This window comes from Lepisosteus platostomus, chromosome 23 (assembly GCF_059453375.1).
Source record: "Lepisosteus platostomus isolate fLepPlt1 chromosome 23, fLepPlt1.hap1, whole genome shotgun sequence".
Lineage (NCBI taxonomy): Eukaryota > Metazoa > Chordata > Actinopteri > Semionotiformes > Lepisosteidae > Lepisosteus > Lepisosteus platostomus.
The window spans coordinates 10182889-10203712 of record NC_142633.1 but is presented as its reverse complement, the minus strand read 5'-3'; the positions used below and the strand labels follow the sequence as shown (position 1 = coordinate 10203712).

At 41.6% G+C, this 20824-nt stretch overlaps 1 protein-coding gene across 2 annotated transcripts in view; it reads left to right on the top strand.

The window, feature by feature from the left end:
* Positions 1–20824, top strand: part of vps13d (vacuolar protein sorting 13 homolog D) — an 85529-nt gene that overhangs the window by 43043 nt on the left and 21662 nt on the right. For both annotated transcript variants that reach the window (XM_088617496.1, XM_088617495.1), the window contains 25 exons: positions 783–888; positions 970–1122; positions 1257–1392; positions 2090–2137; positions 2407–2557; positions 2763–2979; positions 3426–3673; positions 4181–4372; positions 4958–5084; positions 5225–5367; positions 5925–6055; positions 6160–6335; positions 6783–6906; positions 7244–7479; positions 8022–8130; positions 8363–8520; positions 8940–9048; positions 9739–9909; positions 10487–10591; positions 10922–11071; positions 12000–12149; positions 12410–12506; positions 14151–14299; positions 16148–16282; positions 16701–16868. In XM_088617496.1, coding sequence (XP_088473622.1) covers positions 783–888; positions 970–1122; positions 1257–1392; positions 2090–2137; positions 2407–2557; positions 2763–2979; positions 3426–3673; positions 4181–4372; positions 4958–5084; positions 5225–5367; positions 5925–6055; positions 6160–6335; positions 6783–6906; positions 7244–7479; positions 8022–8130; positions 8363–8520; positions 8940–9048; positions 9739–9909; positions 10487–10591; positions 10922–11071; positions 12000–12149; positions 12410–12506; positions 14151–14299; positions 16148–16282; positions 16701–16868 — 3689 coding nt within the window. The remainder of the gene's footprint in view (positions 1–782; positions 889–969; positions 1123–1256; positions 1393–2089; positions 2138–2406; positions 2558–2762; positions 2980–3425; positions 3674–4180; positions 4373–4957; positions 5085–5224; positions 5368–5924; positions 6056–6159; positions 6336–6782; positions 6907–7243; positions 7480–8021; positions 8131–8362; positions 8521–8939; positions 9049–9738; positions 9910–10486; positions 10592–10921; positions 11072–11999; positions 12150–12409; positions 12507–14150; positions 14300–16147; positions 16283–16700; positions 16869–20824) is intronic.

The window sequence follows — 20824 nt, the reverse complement described above, 5'->3', positions numbered from 1 at the left end:
ATATGTTAGAGCAGTTCTTCACCTCATCACGAAGTACAGTTATTTATGTTGTTTGTCACATTCAAGGAGAATCCAGGTTGGTTTATGTATTCCAGCATGTGGACATTTTCTGCAGTAGAAACATAATGAGGTGTGTTATAACAGTTGTGCATTCTTAATACGTGACTAAAAAATGTGTATATATATATTTTAAATTAGCTAAGGTTAGTTTGAAATACAATTTATGAATGTTTATTGAGGGACTTTGCCTCATACTTAGCAACACTTAATTTTAAATATCTGAGCATGAGTGGGTTAGGTGTGAGTCCTGAAGGATTGTGGGTTAGAGCTGAACAACTGTAGGTCAGAACTGAAGTTTTCTTCCTGATCAGAGTTCTAGTCTTTGTAGTACAGCTTTTATTGAAAACAGATGTGATACCTTGGGCTAGAAACTTAATTTTGTATATATGAATCATGATTCAAAAAAATTGGTACACAACACAGTGTTTTCCTGTTCTTTGATTGTGCTTTTAATCTAGGAATTCGTTGGAGCTGGCTTGGCATTATGTCATTAACCTCGGATTCTGTTTCATAACAAAGTTGGAGAATTAGATCATGTTGGGTTTTCAGATTCTTTTGACATTTTTTCTGTTGTATTTTATTTCATTTACATTCTGAATTGGAAGGAGGGTATACCAATGTTTGTATTTTGATGTTGATGTGATTCTATGTAGTACTCCCTGCTGTTCGTTTGTAGAGCACACCGTGTTGATGTGTCCCTTGTGTCTTGATTGGATTTTCAGCGGATGTGAAAATGTCAAAGAGGAGGCAGCCATTCGTACCCTATGCTCTGCGGAACAACACTGGCTGCACCATGTGGTTCGCCACCCTCACAACTACCCCTACGAGGTGAGCCAGCATCGCATCACGGCGATGTCCTTCCTTAATCCTGATCAATGCAGTGCTCTTATTTCTCGTGTTCGCCTCCAGGGTGGCGCTGTCTCACAGCGGGAGTATGGATTCCATCTCTGATGCACATGGGACAGGGTTGGATGACACCCATAATGTGAGCCAGTGGCGCGAGGTCCTGCCAGGAGAGGAGATTCCTTTTGTGTTTCAGGCCCGAGAAAAACTGAGACACAGGTGTGTGTGGGCAGGGGCTGAACAATCGATGTGTTATTGGCATTGGGACGACAGCAGTAGGGTCAGAGAGAGGGCTATGGGTGGGAGACTGTGGACAAAACTGACTGTATTTGTCCTTCTGCTCTTTCCTCCAGACACACCCATGAGCTGAAGTTGCACCAGCTGCTGGTTCGAGTCGGGGGATGGGAGCAGGTGAAGCCGGTGTCTGTGGACAAAGTTGGGGTGTTTTTCCGATATGCTGCTCCTGATCGCAACAATCCCTCCAATACGGTGAGTGTGTTGGAGTTGGATTTGAAGACATGTTCTTAGTTTACTCACTGCAGTGCCATATTTTAGATTTTTACCTGGTTTCTACAATTCACAAATATGCTTGCTTGATTGAGCATCCGTACAATATCAGTTTGAAAGTCCCAGTTCTGTATACTTTAGTTTAACTAGAGCACAGCTCTGTCTATTTTGATTTAACCTTGATACCTGTAGTTTGTACTGAATGCTTATTTTACTTAAAAGTTTAACTTTTATCCATTTAATTCTAAACTAGTTATTAATGGTTCCTAAATGGTGGCAAATTTCAATCTGCTTGTTGGAAATTTCCTTTTAAAATACTATGGCATCTGTTTCAGGTCTTACTGATTTAATAACACCTCAATTGTGCCGTGTGCCGACTCTTGTTCTTCTGCTTAATGTGAATTATGGTTAATCTTAAGCAATTTGAGTGACATGCAATTGTCAGTTGTAAGGCTCTTGAATCGCTGCTGGTATTGAAAATCCAATAACCCAGCAATTATATATCACTTAGAATTAATTTGACAGCTTCCAGCGTGCAGATGACATTGTTAGCAGACTGTGATGTATGGAGTCATTTGTGTCTTGGTTTTCAAAGCACCCAGCAGATTGACTGCTGCATGTAGCAGTCTTTCTATCCTGTTCAGTTCTCCTTATTGTATGGCTGTCCTTTCTCTTCCAGGTTGGGAGCCCTGTCAGTCGAACCAATATCATTCACCCCCATGTCTACGTAAGTCCATTGTCCATCATTTACATTGCATCAGAGTGTTTCATGAAGCCTTAGGAGAGCTATTATTCTGTATGAGTTCTGTAAATTTACACAAATGTCAGAATGAAGTTAATATGATCGTTTTTCAGGTAAAGATTTACTGAAACAAATTCTGTGCTTTTACCTAAAATAGATTTAGCCAGATGTGCGTTTTATAGTATGTTAGTGCCCTGGTGCCACCTTCATTAGTAGAGTACATATGGATATTAATGTATGTGGTCCGTGTCTAGTTCTCAGCTCTGCCCCCAGTGAGAGTGGTCTTCTCCATCACTATGGAAGGCAGCGCTCGCAAGGTGATCACTGTGCGCTCTGCACTGATGGTTAAGAACCGACTGGAGGTTCCTATGGAGGTCCGTCTGGATAGTCCATCAGCGCCAGATAGTGAGTTTTTGTATTAGGCTGTAATGGGAGCACTTCAAGAATATGGATACTTCAAAATCCTAACAAATTCCAACATATAGGAATAACATCTAAGCATCTCGTACAGTACATTTCATTGTAGTCCAAATTACGAACACGTGTATAGCCTTTTATCAAGAGAACTGTCCAAATGATATGGGTTGAGTAATATATATAATCATGACAGAGCCTGTGGTGCTTCCGCCCATCCTGCCTGGTGACTCCCTGGCTGTGCCTCTGCATCTGACCTCCTGGAGGCTGCAGGCCCGTCCCAAAGGCCTGGGGTTCTTCTTCTGCAAGGTGCCCATCCACTGGACCAGCGTGGAGCGGCCCGGTGAAGTCAGCAGCACCAAGAGGGAATGCCACTCTGTTGACTTTGAGGAGCACCTCAAGCGTAGTTTCAGGTAAAGGCGCAGATCCTGGCTGGACAGGGAGCTGCAGGCGTTGAACGCACACTGATGAACTGATGGATTGCCCTTGTTAGTAGGGGGGCAGAATTGTCCTGGGCAAGTTTGTACAAGAGAATGTTCTTCCCTCTTAGACACACTGTTGATCTGTTTGCCCTAAATGTGAAGAATTTTCTCTTCCTAATGGCATGCTCAAATGTGTGTATTCTCCAGTTTTACTTGTTCAGTTTAATTTAACAACATGGTAACTTTCAGCTCTTTTTTTTGTAGTTTGAAGATCTCTTTTCCCACCGTTCTTTTTCAGGATGCCTTTTAATAAACTGGTCTCACTTTCGTTCCGCTCCAGTGGGAGAATGTCTTCAAGAGTCCCTTGAAGACAAAAGCGTTCCAGGTTTTAATTTTTTACGCCCACTTTCATCTGACGATTTTTCCTTCCTTCTCAGGTTCTGTGTCGTAATAAAGAAGGACAACTACCCTGACCAGCAACTTGCCAAGACAGCGTCAGGTGGCTCCAAGCAGATCTATCGCCAGCCAGGCCACACAATCTACCTGCTCCCCACTTTAGTGCTGGTAAACCTGCTGCCCTGTGATCTCATCTACTACATTAAGGGCACGCCCATCAAGGGCTCCATGAAACCTGGCAAGGAAGCTGTCCTGCATGCTGCCGACACCTCTCAGAACATTGAACTGGGTGAGGGCACTGTCCTCCTTTGGGCAATCCACAGAGCGCTCTCTAACTTGTAACCCCATGAAAGTTCTTAAATTATTCCAGTTGTGTACAGTAATTTGAGCATACTGTACAAGTTAGAAATTGGGTGGTAAACTGTACAGTGCATTACGAGCAATAATGCTATATCAAAGGATTTGCAAAACATATGTTTATTATTATCTGCAAAACAGAAATGTGACTTTTTATACCCAAAGAACTGAGTCGGCGCTGTGTAATTTTGCTATTTTAAGTATTTGTTTAGCATTGGACTTTGTTGGACAAAACATGAAAGATGGTGAAAAAGATGTGTCATTGACTTTAAGATCCTAGCATATGTCTGTATGAGTTGCACATAGCTGGGTCTGCTTGGATTGTGTGCTTTGACTTTGATCTTCCACACTGGTCTTATCATTTAGTAGTACAGTAGCTGTATGCCATCTGATACTTGCTTCGCAGCTGCTAACCTCACTGTCCTCTGTCTGTTTTCAGGGGTGTTGCTGGAGAATTTTTCTGTGTGTAAGGAGTTACTGATACCTCCTGGCACCCAGAACTATGTGGTGCGAATGCGGCTGTATGATACCAGCAAACGGCTGCTGTGTCTGACCATTCGCATAGTCTTCCGTGCACAGGGGGCGCTCAAGATCCTCATGTCTGCACCCTACTGGCTCGTCAATAAGACTGGTATGCCACCCTTGGTGCCTCTGCAGCCTTGCCTTTAAACTACCAGCCCTAATAGAGAAATTCCATGTGGCGTTGCTGTTCTTAAATTTCTGACTCATTTATGCTTCTTATGTTATTCACAAAGCTAGGAAGAATTATATGAACCTATGCTGTTCACATAGGTGTCCTGTTTTCATTATTTTTATCTTTTGGTTATTTGACAGTCTTGCCTGTGCCTTACTTTGTTCTTACAATGTTTCACTCTTCAGTTTCACCTTGAACTATTTAGTTTCTGATGGTTTTTAATTTCATTGCTTGGCACTGCACGGATACCTGATGTGAGAGCATTGTTATTAATGCTATTGATATTTTTGTAAGATGTTCATAATAATAGTTCTTTACACTTATATAGCACTTTTTCTGGGCACACCACTTAAAGTGCTTTATGGATAATGGGGACTCCCCTCCACCACCACTAATGTGTAGCTTCCATCTGGATGATGCAGTGGCAGCCGTTGTGCTCCAGTAAACTCAACACACACCAGCTATCAGTGAGGAGGAGGACATCTCGGTCCTCTTACTGCTACTTTCTCTTTATTCTCCCAGGACTGCCACTCATTTTTCGCCAGGACAACGGGAAGACAGACGCAGCTGGGCAGTTTGAAGAGCATGAGATGGCACGCAGCCTCAGCCCACTACTGTTCTGTTATCCTGACAAAGAGCAGCCCAGCATGTGAGCGCCCGACGCTGCTTCTCTTACAGTCTTTCTGTTGTCACCGTACTGCTTCCCTGTGTTTCTACAGGGAATGGAGCAATCTCTCATCTGTCACATGCATGTATCTGAATGTTGGTGTCTCTCTCGTGGTCACTCAGGTGTACCATGCGCATTGGGAAGTGTATTCACCCCGAAGGTGTGCCAGGATGGTGCCAGGGCTTCTCTCTGGATGGGGGAAGTGGAGTTAGAGCTGTCAAGGTGATCCAGCATGGGAACCGACCAGGACTCATCTACAACATTGGCAAGTCCCTGGAGAGCCGCTTGGCTCCATCCTATTCAGCTTTTGGTTGTGTTCTGGGCCTATAATACAAAATGGACATCCATCTGTCTAGTTCAGAACTTGCAGCAACAGGGGTTCTTATAGTTGAGTCGTGAAAGTCATTGCGAAAGGCAATTATGAGTACTCCCTGGCTGTGCCTATGGATCTGATGTCCTGGAGGCTGTGGGGCTGTTCCAAAGGCCTTGGGATTCTTCTTCTGCAAGGTGCCCATCTATTGGACTAGTGTGGAGCGGCCTGGTGAAATCAGTGTATAACAGAAATTGACGCAATTTTCATTCTGTTCCTTGATTCATTCCATTGCATTCGATAGGTCTGTAAAATTGCACGTTAACCACTTGAGACAAGCAACACATCTATGTTTAAAAATATATAGTCAAATATGGTAGGTGTAGTTTATCAAACAGTAATTATTTCGTTTAGTAACTGTAATACATTACAGTTCTCTAATAACTGAGCCTGCTGATTTTGTTGATCGAGCATCGATTGTTGGCCTTTGACACTAAGGATGTGATTTTCAGGTATCAATGTGAGGAAGGGTAAAGGTCGCTACAGAGACACCCACATTGTGACCTTTGCCCCTCGCTACCTGCTCGACAACAAGTCCTCCCACAAGCTGGCCTTCTCTCAGCGCGAGTTTGCCCGAGGAAAGGTGAGACTTCTTAATTGAATGAGTATTTTGATGGCCTCAGGGACAAGTACTCTGCAGTAGGTTTCAAGCGCAGACTGAGTTCTCTTTGACATTGTGTTTTGCAGGGCACCGTCAATCCCGATGGCTATATCTCTACACTTCCAGGCTCTAGCGTAGTCTTTCACTGGCCCAGGAACGACTATGACCAACTCTTGTGCGTGCGGCTGATGGACATCCCAAACTGCACCTGGTCTGGAGGGTTTGAAGTTAACAAACCCAAATCCTTCCATGTCAACATGAGGTAAATGCTGATTTCTCTCTGCTTAATGCACAGCACTAAAGTGGTAGGCAACCTAGGCTCTTCCACTCCATTCAATGACAGAACTTTTATTCAGTCATAATGTTAATTACTTAATTGATTCTTAATTACTTAATTACTGCCAATAAGAATGAAATACAAAACCTCAACCAGCCCCCTAGGTCAGCATTTTCATTGTTCAACATCCAAATGTGAACACTGACATCGCTCATTTCTCCAGTTTTGAACTGCATTTGGGATGCTCATGAATGATTGAGTGTGTAATGTACTGTGGAAATGTAGCTGCTCAAAGAGGATTTTGATTTGTATTATATTCCATTTGGAGCAAAAACTGACTAGCACTGATAGGATTCAGAGCTCTAATTTTAAATGAATAGTGTGTGGCACTGTGGTAATCTCTGCAAGTTTTTTAATCTTTTTAATTCTAAGGGACACTCTGGGAAACTGCTTCTTCCTGCGAGCAGAGATCACCCTGAAGGGGGCGACGTACCGCATCTCCTTCAGTGACACAGACCAGCTGCCCCCACCTTTTCGCATTGACAACTCATCTGAGGTCAGTTCTCCAATTATGATGTCCCTGTCATAGGCTACTGAAATGCAGTTTCCAGATCAGCATGCTACTACAGTAAGGCTTTGCTCGAAATCAGTGATGTATCTGCCTGATCTACATCTGTCTATTCTGTACAAAATTCAAAAAGTTGGTTATGGTATGAAAATAGTATAGTTATCCTGGAAGTAAGTAATTAGTAATTAAAAGTATTATGTATTAGAAGTACATACACAAAAACTTCTCATTTTGAATACATTGAATGACAGAATGTAAATGTTACTGTCCCAAAGGTGAATGGTATCAAGAAAAGTTTTCAGGAGTACTCTGAACCTGTTTATAGGTGCCTATCCAGTTCTGGCAGCATGGGGTGGCTGACCTGCGCTTGCACACCGAGGTTAAGGCTGGGGCAAAGCTGGACTATGCCTGTGACGAGCCCACCCTGCCTCCCTTCCTCAGCCTCACTGTCAAGGGGGCTGGATCCTCTGAGGTCACTGCCGACATGAACAGTTTCCGGGAGTACAACAAGCTGTACTATGAGAACTTCATCTACATTGCTGCAGCCTACACGTTTTCCAAGTACGCGTCTCCTACCTTGTCATGGGACCACCCCTCCTCCACCATCTGCTTGTCATAGTGTCTAGTTGTTTGAGCAGACTTCATTAAGTTCACAGTCATGTGATGTATTACTGTACTTAGGATAAATGCATTACTCCTATCTAAAGAGCAGTACTGTATGTACAGAATGATGTTGTGTTGTAATAGTATGGTTCAGTCTGGCTTCTACATTAAGCTCTTAAATCCAGAGATTGATGGGGTCTATCATTCGCTGACTGTGCTGGAATCAGTGGTGCCTATTTAATAGGAAATGGGTGGTTTTGATCAAGTATTTTGTAATAATGAATTGATGATCCATGTTAGTCTTTAAGAATTCATTTAGCCCCCAGATTATAGCAGAATCACTTCACTACTGTTAACTTCTAGCGAAGTAAATCTAAAAGAGTAATATCTGCTTTGGGTATGGCCAATGAGTCAGTAGTCTGTGTCCAGTGCTTAGATGCACACTACATGTTTGTGAATGCACAGAGTTGTTTGTAACAAGCTGACATTTGGATCTTAAGGAGCCCAGAGGAAGGAAAAAGGCCTGTGGGGATGAAAAGGGATATTCGCTGTGCTGAACTGGTGCTTGATGTTGAAACAAAGACCCAGAGAGTCATTCTCAAGAAAAAGGTAAAGTGCTGGACTATTCGTCTCTCTGTTTTGGCGCATTGAATAACATGGTGCAGTTTTGTATTGTATATTTGTTTGTTTTGATTTTATGTCAGATTTATGTTGCCACAGAACGTAAATGCAGAAAGGGTACATTTCAAGTAGTTGCAAAAGGACAGGAAGTCATAAACAATTTCATTCTCTCTCTTATTTATTGTCTCTCATATGCGTGCACATTCTTTCTGTCTCTCAGGAGCCTGGGAAGCGATCTCAGCTGTGGCGCATGACCGGTACCGGAATGCTGTGTCATGAAGGCTCCTCCTCCCCTCAGAGTAAACCCGCCCAGCCGCGCCCCCTCGAGTCCTCCCTTGTTCTGGACATCGCCGGATTGGCCGCCGTCACCGACAACAGGTGAGGACCTACTTTACATCACCTCTCTTCGGATCTGCCTTCTCTCTTGGGTCGCACCGCGTTTCTGTGCCTTCACTTAATGCCAGGAATTGTTCAGGGTGGAAAATGGGGACAACTCCCAACTCTCGGGAGTTTTCAGATCCCGAAGAATGGGGCTCGTGAAACGTTAGTCTACCTCACCGCACTGAAAGGACCCTATCTTCTAATCTGTAATTTAAGAAGTGGAGCTTTGCAATTGTCTGCTTCATAAGGGAATGATGAAGATAAAGCTTGTTTTTACTAACCAAGTGAAATGAATAAACATCCCGGACAAGCTGAGAACAGCCCGACTGTCACTGTGAGAGGACTGGTATTTGGCTGCCATGGATATGGGCGAGATAAGAATGTCCCCTGTGTCCCCTGTCTCTTGGCTGTTCCAGTTACGAGCCTCTCATGCTGAGGAGACCGGATTCTCGGCGCAGCACCACACAGACGTGGCACTTTAGCTCAGGGATGTTGACCTGTGGGCTTCCCAGACTGGTAGTACAGGTAAGACTCGGACCCCACCCGGTGTTTTTTTTGTCTGTCACTCTCTCCCCAGGCAGTCCAAATCACCTCCTTTCCCGCCCCCCAGCACAGTCACAGATTTCTGATTTTCTAGTATCTGTGGCCTTTTCTGTCTTGTCCGTGCTTTGACTGCTCTCTCGCAGTCTGTCCCTTTCTAACGGGTTGACTTCCGCAGGAAGTAGAGTAAATCAGAAAGGAGTGGAAACTAAGAGGGAATGCTTTTAAAATTGAGTACAAGAGGCACCTTTCCACAAAGGAATTGGAACTGGGAGAAGTTACCCAGATTCCCATGTCATTTAGCTGTTAGTAACCAAATAAATTTAGTAACCAAATTTTAATAATACATTAAAATTAGAGCAGTTAAAGTATTACATACATGGTTTTCACATAATCAGTGAAGGCCATAAAACATAATTTTATGTAAATATGCGATTGCAGAGCGTAGAACAATATTTTAAGGTATTTTCAACATTTTGAAACAGGTTACACATTTCATTTCTAAAGAATATTTCTGAACATTTTGAAGTAACGTTTCTCTAAAGGACATATTTGCTAAATCAATATTCTGTATTTCCCATGGATGCTGGAAAAGCAAAGCTATAATTGTACTGAATTGAAATAAAACATGTTAACGTTCTGCTTCAACAGGTTTGATCTTTTTTATCTACTCAGGTTAAGGCTGGGGTGTCAGGGCTGTATGATGGGGCAGAGGTAGTCCTGGGCCCTGATTCAGGTCTCCTTAATTCGGCCCCAGAACAGCAATTCATTAATCAGAAAATGCGACCTGGATCAGGGGTGCTGTCCGTGCAGGTTCTTCCTGATGGACCAACTCAAGTATTGCAGGTAAGTTTTAGTACTGCCGAAGTTCTGTATTAAATAAAATGAGTGGTAATGCTGTAGAATTTCAGAAATAATGTTTCCAGATGACTTTTGGATTATGTTTTGTTCCAATTGTATTACATAGCTCCGTACTGAAAGCATGCATGCATTTCAAAAATGTTCTCAATTGATGAAAGTACAACAATTACAGTATATTTTCCTGTGTAATACATGTTCAGTCTCATATTTAGTGAAATTCAAGCATTTTGTGTGATTTTAGCTAAATCATATACATTTTCTTTTAACGGTCTGAACTAATAGTGTCATTGGATGTCTAACCATTAATGATATGAATATCAAACATGCAGGTCTGTGTCTTTTAAAGCCCAGAGTTTTTCAGAAATCATCCAAAAAACAGAATGTGGCCAGAAGTACTTAGTAATTAACACATTTTTCAACACGGTTCAATTTTTTGTGATTTAATATTTTGGACAAAAGATCAGATATATGGCAGAAGAAATGCCCTAGAGGGCAGACTGAAGTGGGCTCAGCTTGATCTCTGTGGCCCTGTGGTCCTAACAGCATCGATGCTGCTTTGCAGATCAGCGACTTCAACCAGCGCAGAGCAAACCGCACTCCCCCTGGTCTAGAGGAAGGTCTGGAGAGAGATGCTGAGCAGGGGAGGCCCACCGAGCAGGAACTGGAGGTACAGATCACTCTGGGTGCAGCCAGTGTATGCTCTGGGGCAGTGGTGTTGTTCTGTGTGTATACTTTATTTTCATACTATAAGATGAAAATAACAAAATGCATATATTTGTCAAATTTCAGAGATCACTACTTGAATACTTAAATAATCCATTCACTTTGTCCTAACGAATTGCTGTATCTCCCCTTTGTATATTTTTTACTGTTAAATCAAAGACAGTCTATGGTCATACAGTAACAGAACAGACTAGGTTAGCATTCATTTTTCCAGAGTGGTGTGAGAGTGCTTTTCTTAGTTTGTCTATCTAATCGAAAGTTGCCGTTTCCCTAGGTGGAGGTGAAGTTAGAGGAAGGGGTGGGTCTCTCTTTGGTCAACAAGCTGCCAGAGGAGCTGGTATTTGCCACACTGTCAGGCATCGATGTCCATTTCACTCGCACCACTGCAAGCCAAGTGCTGGAGCTCAATATAAATAATATCCAGGTAATAATAAATCTACTGCAGAGCTGTGATAAACATGACAAGCCTGTATCATCTCTGTATATACGGTACTTACCTGTAAGAACTAAGTGGCTGGATACACAACACACCTTGCACTACTCAAGCAAATAATCCAGGAATATAAACACAGGATCGTAGCTTTAATCGCCTACCAATTGCAATAACAGTATAACCTTGGACACATTGTGTCAACCTCACACATATTAATTTGAATTGCTATGACAGCAGTTAATCACAGTCCTACCTTTGATTATCAACTTGCTATGGATATCAGTTTTAAGAATGTAGATCAAGTTAACCAATCATGCTTTTGAAGCTGGGATCTTTTAAGAATGGACTGAATATGATCCTTGGATCAATCGGCTACTGAAAACAAACAGAATAGATAGGCTGACTGGCCTCCTGTCATTTTTTATGTCTTGTGTTTCTATATTCTCAATATATGAGCAAGCCTATAGATTATATTAACACATTTCTTCCAATGTAAGGTGTATAATACTGGCAGTAGTGTGGAAAAATGTTAACAATAAGATAAGATTGAGTTTGCTTTCACCACACAATATCCAAATATTCAAATGGCTAATACTCACATACTGCTCCACCAACACATTAAAACAAATAAAGTCTAGCGATGTTTTAGTAACTAATTTCACATATATACCAAGCTAACTCAGCCTGTGTTCCACAAAAGCAATAACTCACCAGTGGTAGTCTAGGATTCATACCATAATACCATAAGATCCTGCATTATGGATGCAGAAAATCGACAGTATGCAATGCCACAATGTAATAGAATGATCTATAGAAACCGTTATATTGATTTACCAGTATGTGATGTTAGAATATGTGAGCTTTTTTTAATCCTATCAGTGGTGCCCTAGAGTTTTGACCAAGTTTTTTTTTTATATAGGTGGACAACCAGTTGTTGGGAACGACCCACAATGTGATGTTGTGCGTCACTCCGACTCCCAGTGATATTGTAACCACTGACACTGGACCAGCCCTGCAGATTAATGCCATGAAAGTTCCAAGTAAACTACAGCTCACAGAGCTCTTCAAGGTAAAGCATGACATGAATTACATGAATTACACATGTAACTGAATAATTAGTCAACAGGACGAGCTATTAAAAATACAGTGATGATGCATCCATTATAGTAGTTACTGTACCTGGATGAAAAACGTGTGGATTTTTAGACATTTTTTTTGAGGAACGCTTAGTTGTACCAAATCGGACATCACAAGTAAGCATTAAGTCAGCAATTAACAAGAAAAGATCCATATTAAACCCGTTTCTTAATTGTTAACTACCTCCCCCAGCATTTGATGGTGACAGCCCGCCGTTTTACAGTCATAATTGAAGAGAAACTCTTGCTGAAGTTGCTCAGTTTCTTTGGTTATGGACAGTCTGAATCAGGTATGTGGATGTCTTTTACATATGATTTTAACACAACCTTCATTGTACACATCTCAAACTTGCAGGCACAACTAAGATTTTGTTTTTGTTTTTCTACATCTGGACAATTCCTTTGTCATTGTGGAATAATACATAGACCTGCAGAGTCACACAGTTAGCTTTACATTACTAAAACTGAAACAACCTTTGTCACCTTTTGACAAGGCTGTCACTGTGCGGGGCAAGCTATCATTGATGTGACAGCTGGCCACTGCTCCATCCACCTGTCACTGCGTTGATTGCTTCAGTCACCAATTTGAAAGGAGATCTGGATCACCTGGAGACTATTTACTATATTGTTCATTTCAGGTGGTTCAGAGAGTTCTCTGAGCTTTGTATTCTCTTGAGTCCCTGGCTTTCTTTTTCTCCCATGCTTAGTTACTACCTCGTTTCCGTAACACCCCATGGCTTGGACCTCTGTGGAGTTATCTGGGTTTGGACCCTGGCTTGCCTCGATCTTGTATCGCAGACTTTCTCTTTGTGCTTGCGTACTGTATCTTCCGTGGATCTGACCCTGTCTTTGCCCTGACTATGTTCATCAGATTTCCCCATTTTGCTATAGACTGTGTCTGTTAAATTCATCTGTTTAACCCCTGCCTGCTCGAGGACTAAGCTGAACAGCACCGCTTCACTGAGCCCCTAGCTTGCTGCAGCACCTATCTGCCTGCCCGACTGTACCGCTGCGGCTCTGAGCGCCTAGCCGGCTGCAGCACCTATCTGCCTGCCCAAGTGTACCGCTGCGGCTCTGAGCACCTAGCCTGCTGCAGCACCTATCTGCCTGTGTAACTGTACCGCTGCGGCTCTGAGCACCTAGCCTGCTGCAGCACCTATCTGCCTGCGTAACTTTACCGCTGCGGCTCTGAGCGCCTAGCCTGCTGCAGCACCTATCTGCCTGCGTAACTGTACCGCTGCGGCTCTGAGCACCTAGCCTGCTGCAGCACCTATCTGCCTGCCCAAGTGTACCGCTGCGGCTCTGAGCACCTAGCCTGCTGCAGCACCTATCTGCCTGCGTAACTGTACCGCTGCGGCTCTGAGCGCCTAGCCTGCTGCAGCACCTATCTGCCTGCCAGACTGTACCGCTGCGGCTCTGAGCACCTAGCCTGCTGCAGCACCCATCTGCCTGCCCGACTGTATCACTGCGGCTCTGAGCACCTAGCCTGCTGCAGCACCTATCTGCCTGCCCAACTGTACTGCTGCGGCTCTGAGCACCTAGCCTGCTGCAGCACCTATCTGCCTGCGTAACTGTACCTAAGTCCCTACCTAGACAGCCGCAGAACCCATCTGCCTTTGTGCAGCATTGCTGTGCTCTCTGTCAGCTCACTGCTTGCAGTTCCCCGGTCTCAATCTTTTTTCCAGCTTATGATTCTTCTGCTCATCTCATTTCTCAACTGTGAAGTGCATTTACGTTCAAGGCAGAATACGCAGCTTTGTTTGAAGAATGTTTGAATGCCTGCTTTCATTTTGCAGCAGAACCTAGTCCCTTCAGTAATGAGGCTCAGGCAATACATCATTTCATGTACTGTACCTGTGAAGGAGTATATCAGCACACAGACCCCATTTTCAGGGTTTATATTCATTCATGCTTATTTTGTCTATACCACACAGAAGTGGAGAAGCTGGATGAGAATCTGTATGACAAGGCAACTGAGGATGAAGGGGCTAAAAAGCACTACTACTTTGAGAACCTGAAGATCAGTCTGCCACAAGTCAAGCTGAGTGTCTTCACCTCCCACAAACTATCTCCAGAGCTTAAGGTACTTTCATTTCTGCTGGTACGGTTGATGACCGGAAAGAATCCTGCTGCAATTAAAAGGAAATTCATTGTTTAACTGCAGTTATTGCATTTCCAATTTTTTTCAGTTACAACTGGTAAGGCTTTATGCCTGCCACAAGGTGGTGCAAGGATTTGGTTTTCTCATTAAATCAATTTGTGAGCATGCATCATTACAATGTTTTATTTAAATATGGATGACAGTCATTTTTTGTCACTATTCCAGTTTGTAATTTATTGGTAATATTTGTTTTTTTTTCTTTAAGGTCATTTGAAAATGAGTAGTGTGTTTACTTCAATAAATACTTCAGTCATATAATCTTAAGGAAGAATATTTTATGCATGTTCTGAGAGAATATTTGGTACCATTGCGATTCATTTATTTTTTCTTTATCAGTGTTCTGGAGTGTAGAAGAACACAGATTCAACCAAGGAGTGCCTGGTTCTCATAAATGAAGTTAGCACCAGTGTAAATACAAATGACTGACATTTTCAGTAGTTTTGTAAATTTCTTTCAGCCAGCATTTACCCAATATACCTTTTTATCAAAGCTTAAGTTTTTGCTTAATTGACTTAATGTTTGCAAGCCCTTTGGCTTTTTCTTGCAGTTTTAGCTATATTTTATTGAAGAGAAGTACATTGTGCAAATACAGATAAAAGTGAAAGAGAAAAAAATATTTCAAAAAAGACATTTTTCAATATCGCAGCAGCAAAAGAGCAGAACAGGATGGAGTAAAGTGTCTCAGAGATAATAACAGTAAATGTTTTAGATAAAAAAGGGAAACGGCTGAGAAAGTTAGTGAATGTTTTATGCCATTGTTTACCAAGGAAGAAATTGACAATATATTCTACCAGTTAAAGTAGTAGTAGTTAATGAGAACATTTCAGATATACTGTAGCACTCATCAATATAAGGGCAGCTAATATTTAAGTAATTATCTAGCTTAAATTATTTAAATAATATAATTCTATACTCACTTTTGTGGCAGTAAGATTCAAGGGGATAGTCTTCATGGATTTGGAAATGGCAGGGTTTATCTAAACATGTACACGCAACAGTAATAATGGATAGGAATGTAATATGTGGTAGACTTCCAAGGTGATGCATGTGTTTGGACTATGAACAAGTTAATGGATAGGAAACAGTACAAACAAGGGGAGATTGGAGAATAGTTAGATTGGAGTGATGCCATCTGTGTCAGGACCACTGGTCTTTCTAAATTATATCAATTGCCTGTATTCTTGAAATGCAGTGATGTTTGCAGATCATTCCAAAATAGGCTAATTGGCAAGCACTGTTGAGCTATAAAGGAAATCTAAAATGACTTATTTAAAACTCAAGAGTGCGCAAACAGCTGGCAGATGATCATTACAGTATAGAAGTGCAGAGTATTATATGCAGGTAGCAAAACCATAAACTATCGATTTAAGATGGATAACACAGAAACTCAAACTGTGAAAACAAAAGTTTTTGCGTTGTTCTGACGTTTTCCTCTCCAGCAATGTGAGGAAACAATTACAGTAAAAGGAAAAAATAATGTTAGGATACAGCTTTAAATCAGTCATTTAGACTTATTCTGAACCAACAGGGAAATAGGAACCTGAGAATGCAAATGGACACAATGGAAAAGTGCATTTATAACTGAAACCAGGAAACATTTTTTACACAAATGAGAGGGTGGAATAGGCTACCCAGCCTTGTTACTGAAGCAGTTACCTTTTTTATTTTCCAAAACGTGGAAAAATGAGAGTCTTCTCGGTTACTAGCTGCCAGACGAGTTAGATAGACCAAAGGTCCTCCTCTTATTTGTAAGTTTTATTTTATTTGCAGGCACTGAAGGGCACCCTTGGGTTCCCACTGATCCGTTTTGAAGATGCAATCATCAATATGGATCCCTACACTAGAGTGCACCCTTACGAAACCCAGGAGATCATCATCAATGACATCCTCAAGCACTTCAAAGAGGTGAGTGTGGCAATCCAGTGCTTGACAGTTCTGTGTATACATAGTTTCACTGCTTTTTGTGGATTAATTGCATTGCAATGACTTTGTGCCCCACATTTTCATTTTTGTAAGATTTAAGAAACCTAAAATAGAATTAGATCATACTGCAAAAATGTAAATTATATTTTTTCACTGCTTAACTTGCAGTGCTGTTTGTGAACTCTAGACAGTGTATCCCTATAAGACTGACTTTACACCAAGCAACACTTTCATGGCAATAAATCAGCAAGGCAACACCAAACAATATATTTGAATTTTTAAATTATGATGTGTCTTCAGATGCTGTGCGTTTCAGTGTTTGTATATTCTATGCCGTTACATGTCAGTAGCTCTTTCCCTTGTTAACATGTGTCCTTGCGTTTCATTTCTTCCTTCTCAGGAGCTGATTGGCCAGGCAGCTCAGATCCTGGGCTCCGTGGATTTCTTGGGGAACCCCATGGGCCTACTCAATGACGTCTCCGAAGGCGTCTCCGAGCTCATCAAGTACGGCAACGTGGGGGGTCTGATTCGCAACGTCACACATGGGGTCTCCAACTCTGCTGCCAAGGTAGGTGCCCCAGCGAGCAGCCCCTCACAGCTGTCCACAGAGATATCAGATGGGGAAGAGACGGCTTCCTTTCCTACTGTGCGATTATGAGATGTACCATTGTAGCTGTGAGCGGAAAGAAATGGAAAAAAAATATAGCCAGTGCTCTGTGGTGGAATGGGGTGGTTGTGGTCAATTATATACAATAAGGCACTGATGCAGTTGCTGCTATTTGATGATTTTTGTTTTTTACTTCCCTGATGGCGCTCATTGATGTTAATGAATCTGCTGCTGAGAACAGAGGTAAAAGCTGTGCCTTATAGAAGCAGCATAAACAACAATAGTTGCTAAAGAGTTTAGGTGCCTGTGATTGCCATGGCAAATGCTCTGAGCCTGACAGAATTTATTGCAAGACCAAACACCCAGGGGTGGATTGTAGTCGGGTCTTTGCTGTGGTTAGGCCATCACCCCCAGCCCCAGAGAGCTCGGCTCCAGCAGGCCTTTTTGAAGTTGAGGACACAGCTCTGTGTGCCTTGAAAATCCCTCTCTTTCAAGAGAAGCCTGCTTAGTGTCAGCTCTGTTTTTTTGTTTGTTTTGTTTCCGTTTTCTTTCTCTTCATGGTAATTTATTCCTCATTACAGGGAGAGTAGATGGAATTGGCCACAGTCAGCCTGGCAGACAAAATGAGGGATTCTTTTTCTACCTCCAGACTGAAACAAGCCAAGCGGTACGGTTTCTGGCCAGGCCAGACTCCGAACTTGTTGTTGTGTGATTGATCAAGCTCCTTTAAACATTAAATTAATTTCCCAGTAATGTTAATCAGGTTCATATCTGAAAGCCAGAGAAAATGCAGAGTTATTATAATTTTTTTTATAAGCCTTTGCCTTTGTTTGCTATGCTGTTTTTTTTTCCATCCATGACAAAATAAGTGCATTGCACCACTTGTTGGTTAATTAACATTTTATGTTAAAACACTTTTCCAGTCCTGGAGTGTTGCTAATTTCTTTAAAGGGTGAGTAAGTCAGTTATAAGCTATGCTAAAAGAGCTTTAAGATGTTTTCTGATTTAGTGTCAATATTAATTTTGAATTGAAGCACAATTGGTAATTTTTGTTGGGAAAATGGTTTTGCTTGTCTAATAAAACTGAAATCAGATATCTCCCATTTCACCCTCCACATTCAATGCAAATATGAGAAAAGGAGAAAAGGCCTTGTAAGGAAAAAATGCTTGTTGTTTTTTTTTAAATGTGGCCCCCAGCAGGGTTTTGCAAGGCTGGAACATTCTATCCTCTGGGGACTCCTGTAGCGTCCACCATGCTGTCTGTAAAACAAAAGTGGTTCCACAACCAAGACTCTTATTTAACAACCACTGTTTCTGCATTGTAAAAATTCCATGCAGCAAAGTTTAATGGGAAACCAGTTTGAAAAGGTATTCTGAGGTATCTTAATTAAATAGCATACCCAGTAGTGCTTTGAAGGGCCACTTTTGGGGAGTAAATATCTCCGTATCTTTACACATCCCTAAAGAATACTTCGTATTTTTGCTTTTCCTCGTATTGCATTGATTGGACAAGGCTGCTCAGTCCCAGGGAGCTCCATTTATTTTTATAACCTTGGACAGTCCTCTGTTGGCCTTGCTTCTGCAGGCCTTTTTGTTGAAGTTAATTATATTTTCACGACCCGAGTGGGGAAAGTCGGCTTCTTTATGAGCAGGTCTGCTGTGCTCATTCTGTGGTCAGTGGCTCTGCTTAATACCTTTCCCAGGTTTCTCATGCAGTTTAGTTTAACCAGTGTTCCATTTTAACTATTTCATTGCACACACTTGTTTTTTTTTTAAATAGTCAATTTAAAATGATTCTTACTTAACTCAGTTCTCGCCCTTGCTACCCCAGTATTTTTGATTGTTTAATGTGACTCTTAATTGAACTAATACCGTGATTAATTGGATGTTTTATAATGTTTTCTGTGTCGTAAAAGTGGCAGTTTTCAAGTTACATTTATTTCTCGGTATGTGTAAAATATCTTGTTAGCAAATTGTTTGTTGATGATGGGATTCAATTAAATTAGCAAGAACTCATTAGGAGCAAAAACTAGAGGGTATTAGGGCCCAAGACCCAGGATTGCAAAGTTCTCATCTCTGATAGCATATTTTTATTGGATGGTTTGTTTTTGTTTTTTGCACAAAAAATATCTCCACAAAAGGGTTCTCAATCCTTGTGAGAACATGAAGTGTTGTGCAGTCTTCGGTTCAGTTGTCCAAGAACTTCTGAGCTTTTTTTACCTGTAGATTTGCTTCATCAACAATACTTCATTGCAATCAGCTCTAATGAATCATTTCAGAAATGGTACAGTATATGCGTCTGCATATACGTATATAAAATATGAGCAAATTTATGTGTAGGGCTTCTATCTTTAAGTGTGTATTTTCAAGTAACACACCACCTCCCTTTAAACTGTAACCACTGCTTTTTAAGCAATCTTAGTTTCCTAATTAGGAAAAATCCCTAAACGTTGCCTGATTTTAGATTCTTCTTGCAAATCATTAAAACTGTAAGCTCTGCTATTGTGTGTTTCAGGTCCCATATATAAAGTACATACGGTAGGTACTTAATACTGAAATATTATTTGTCAGCAGATCTCTTGTACAATGTCTGACAAAGAGGTACAAATACATACTGAAGTCTTAATGAGGTTACAACACAAGATAAACTGATTTGGAAATGAGCTATCAGTATCACCCATCAGGCAGGTTCCAATTACAAATAATGGAGAAACAATCGGCAGTTCTGTCAAAATATGAACTTAAAAGGAACTAACCTTGTTTCAGAATTATTGAACATTTGTGGTTTTAGTTTGAAACCCAAAATATTGTATCACAGCCATTTTAAAGGAGGTGTCGCGCGATGATAAGACCAAAAATCAGATGCCCTTATTATAAGGTATCTTTTCATTATCTCTTTGAGTTTCTCTTATTGCAAATGAAGTGTTTACGGACTTCCCACAGTTCAAGATGCTTTTGTAATGGAGCACATTCTATACAAATGAGAAACGTAAAGTTTACATCCCCAAAAATAATAGTCTCTAATTGCTCATGAGTGTTTCTGTTTGAAGTTTGAAACTTTTAGAAATACTTTGATAACAAGAACATACTTTGAGAAGGAGGGGAAAACCATTTCATCTATGCAGCAAACGATTGATTAATGTGCATAAATCGCAAAAACAAATCATGTACCGGAAGGGAACATTAAATAAACATTTGGGTTTTTTCTCAGCTCCCCAGTATGGTCACGTTAACAATGGGCCTGGAAAATCCCTGAACTTTACAGAACTGCTGCTTCAACAGCGATCCTCAGGGAAACCCATCTTTTCCAGCTTTCTGTTTCCTTTCCCCTAAATAATAACGCTCCCGTTTTCACCTCTGCAGTAGTTATGATGTGTGACCTCTGAAATGTTCCATGTTCAGCCTCACTTAAATGAACATCCTTACCGTCTGTTCTCAGTACGCCATACGTTCACCTAAAGAAATTACCACCCCAGCAAGGGCATTCTTGAGGTCTGCAGTGCCTTTCCCCTCATAAAGGATTTACCTCATCAGCTATCTATGGAAAGTTCACCTTAATCTCCCCCTTTAACTTTTATGAGCAATAAACCAGTCCTCCTGTCCCTCTGATCTGTCACTGCCCTACTTTAATGAGTCACTAAACTCCTCCAGCTATGCCCTAGTCCTACATGTACACCCCATGCCCTCTGTGAAGACATGGTAAAGCTGTAAACTTGAAAGCACTCTCATCCCCCAGTTCTCCTTCCCCCTGAGAGAAGGAGGATGAAGGAGTGGATGGGGGGGGTGGCTGGTCTCAGATCTGGAAAGTGTATTGGTTTAGTTTTTAAAAAAAGTGCTGGCCTCCAGATGAACTCAACAGGGACTTTGCTTGCTGGGGTCATCCCAAGTTCAGGCCTTGCTCTTACTGACTCTCTCTA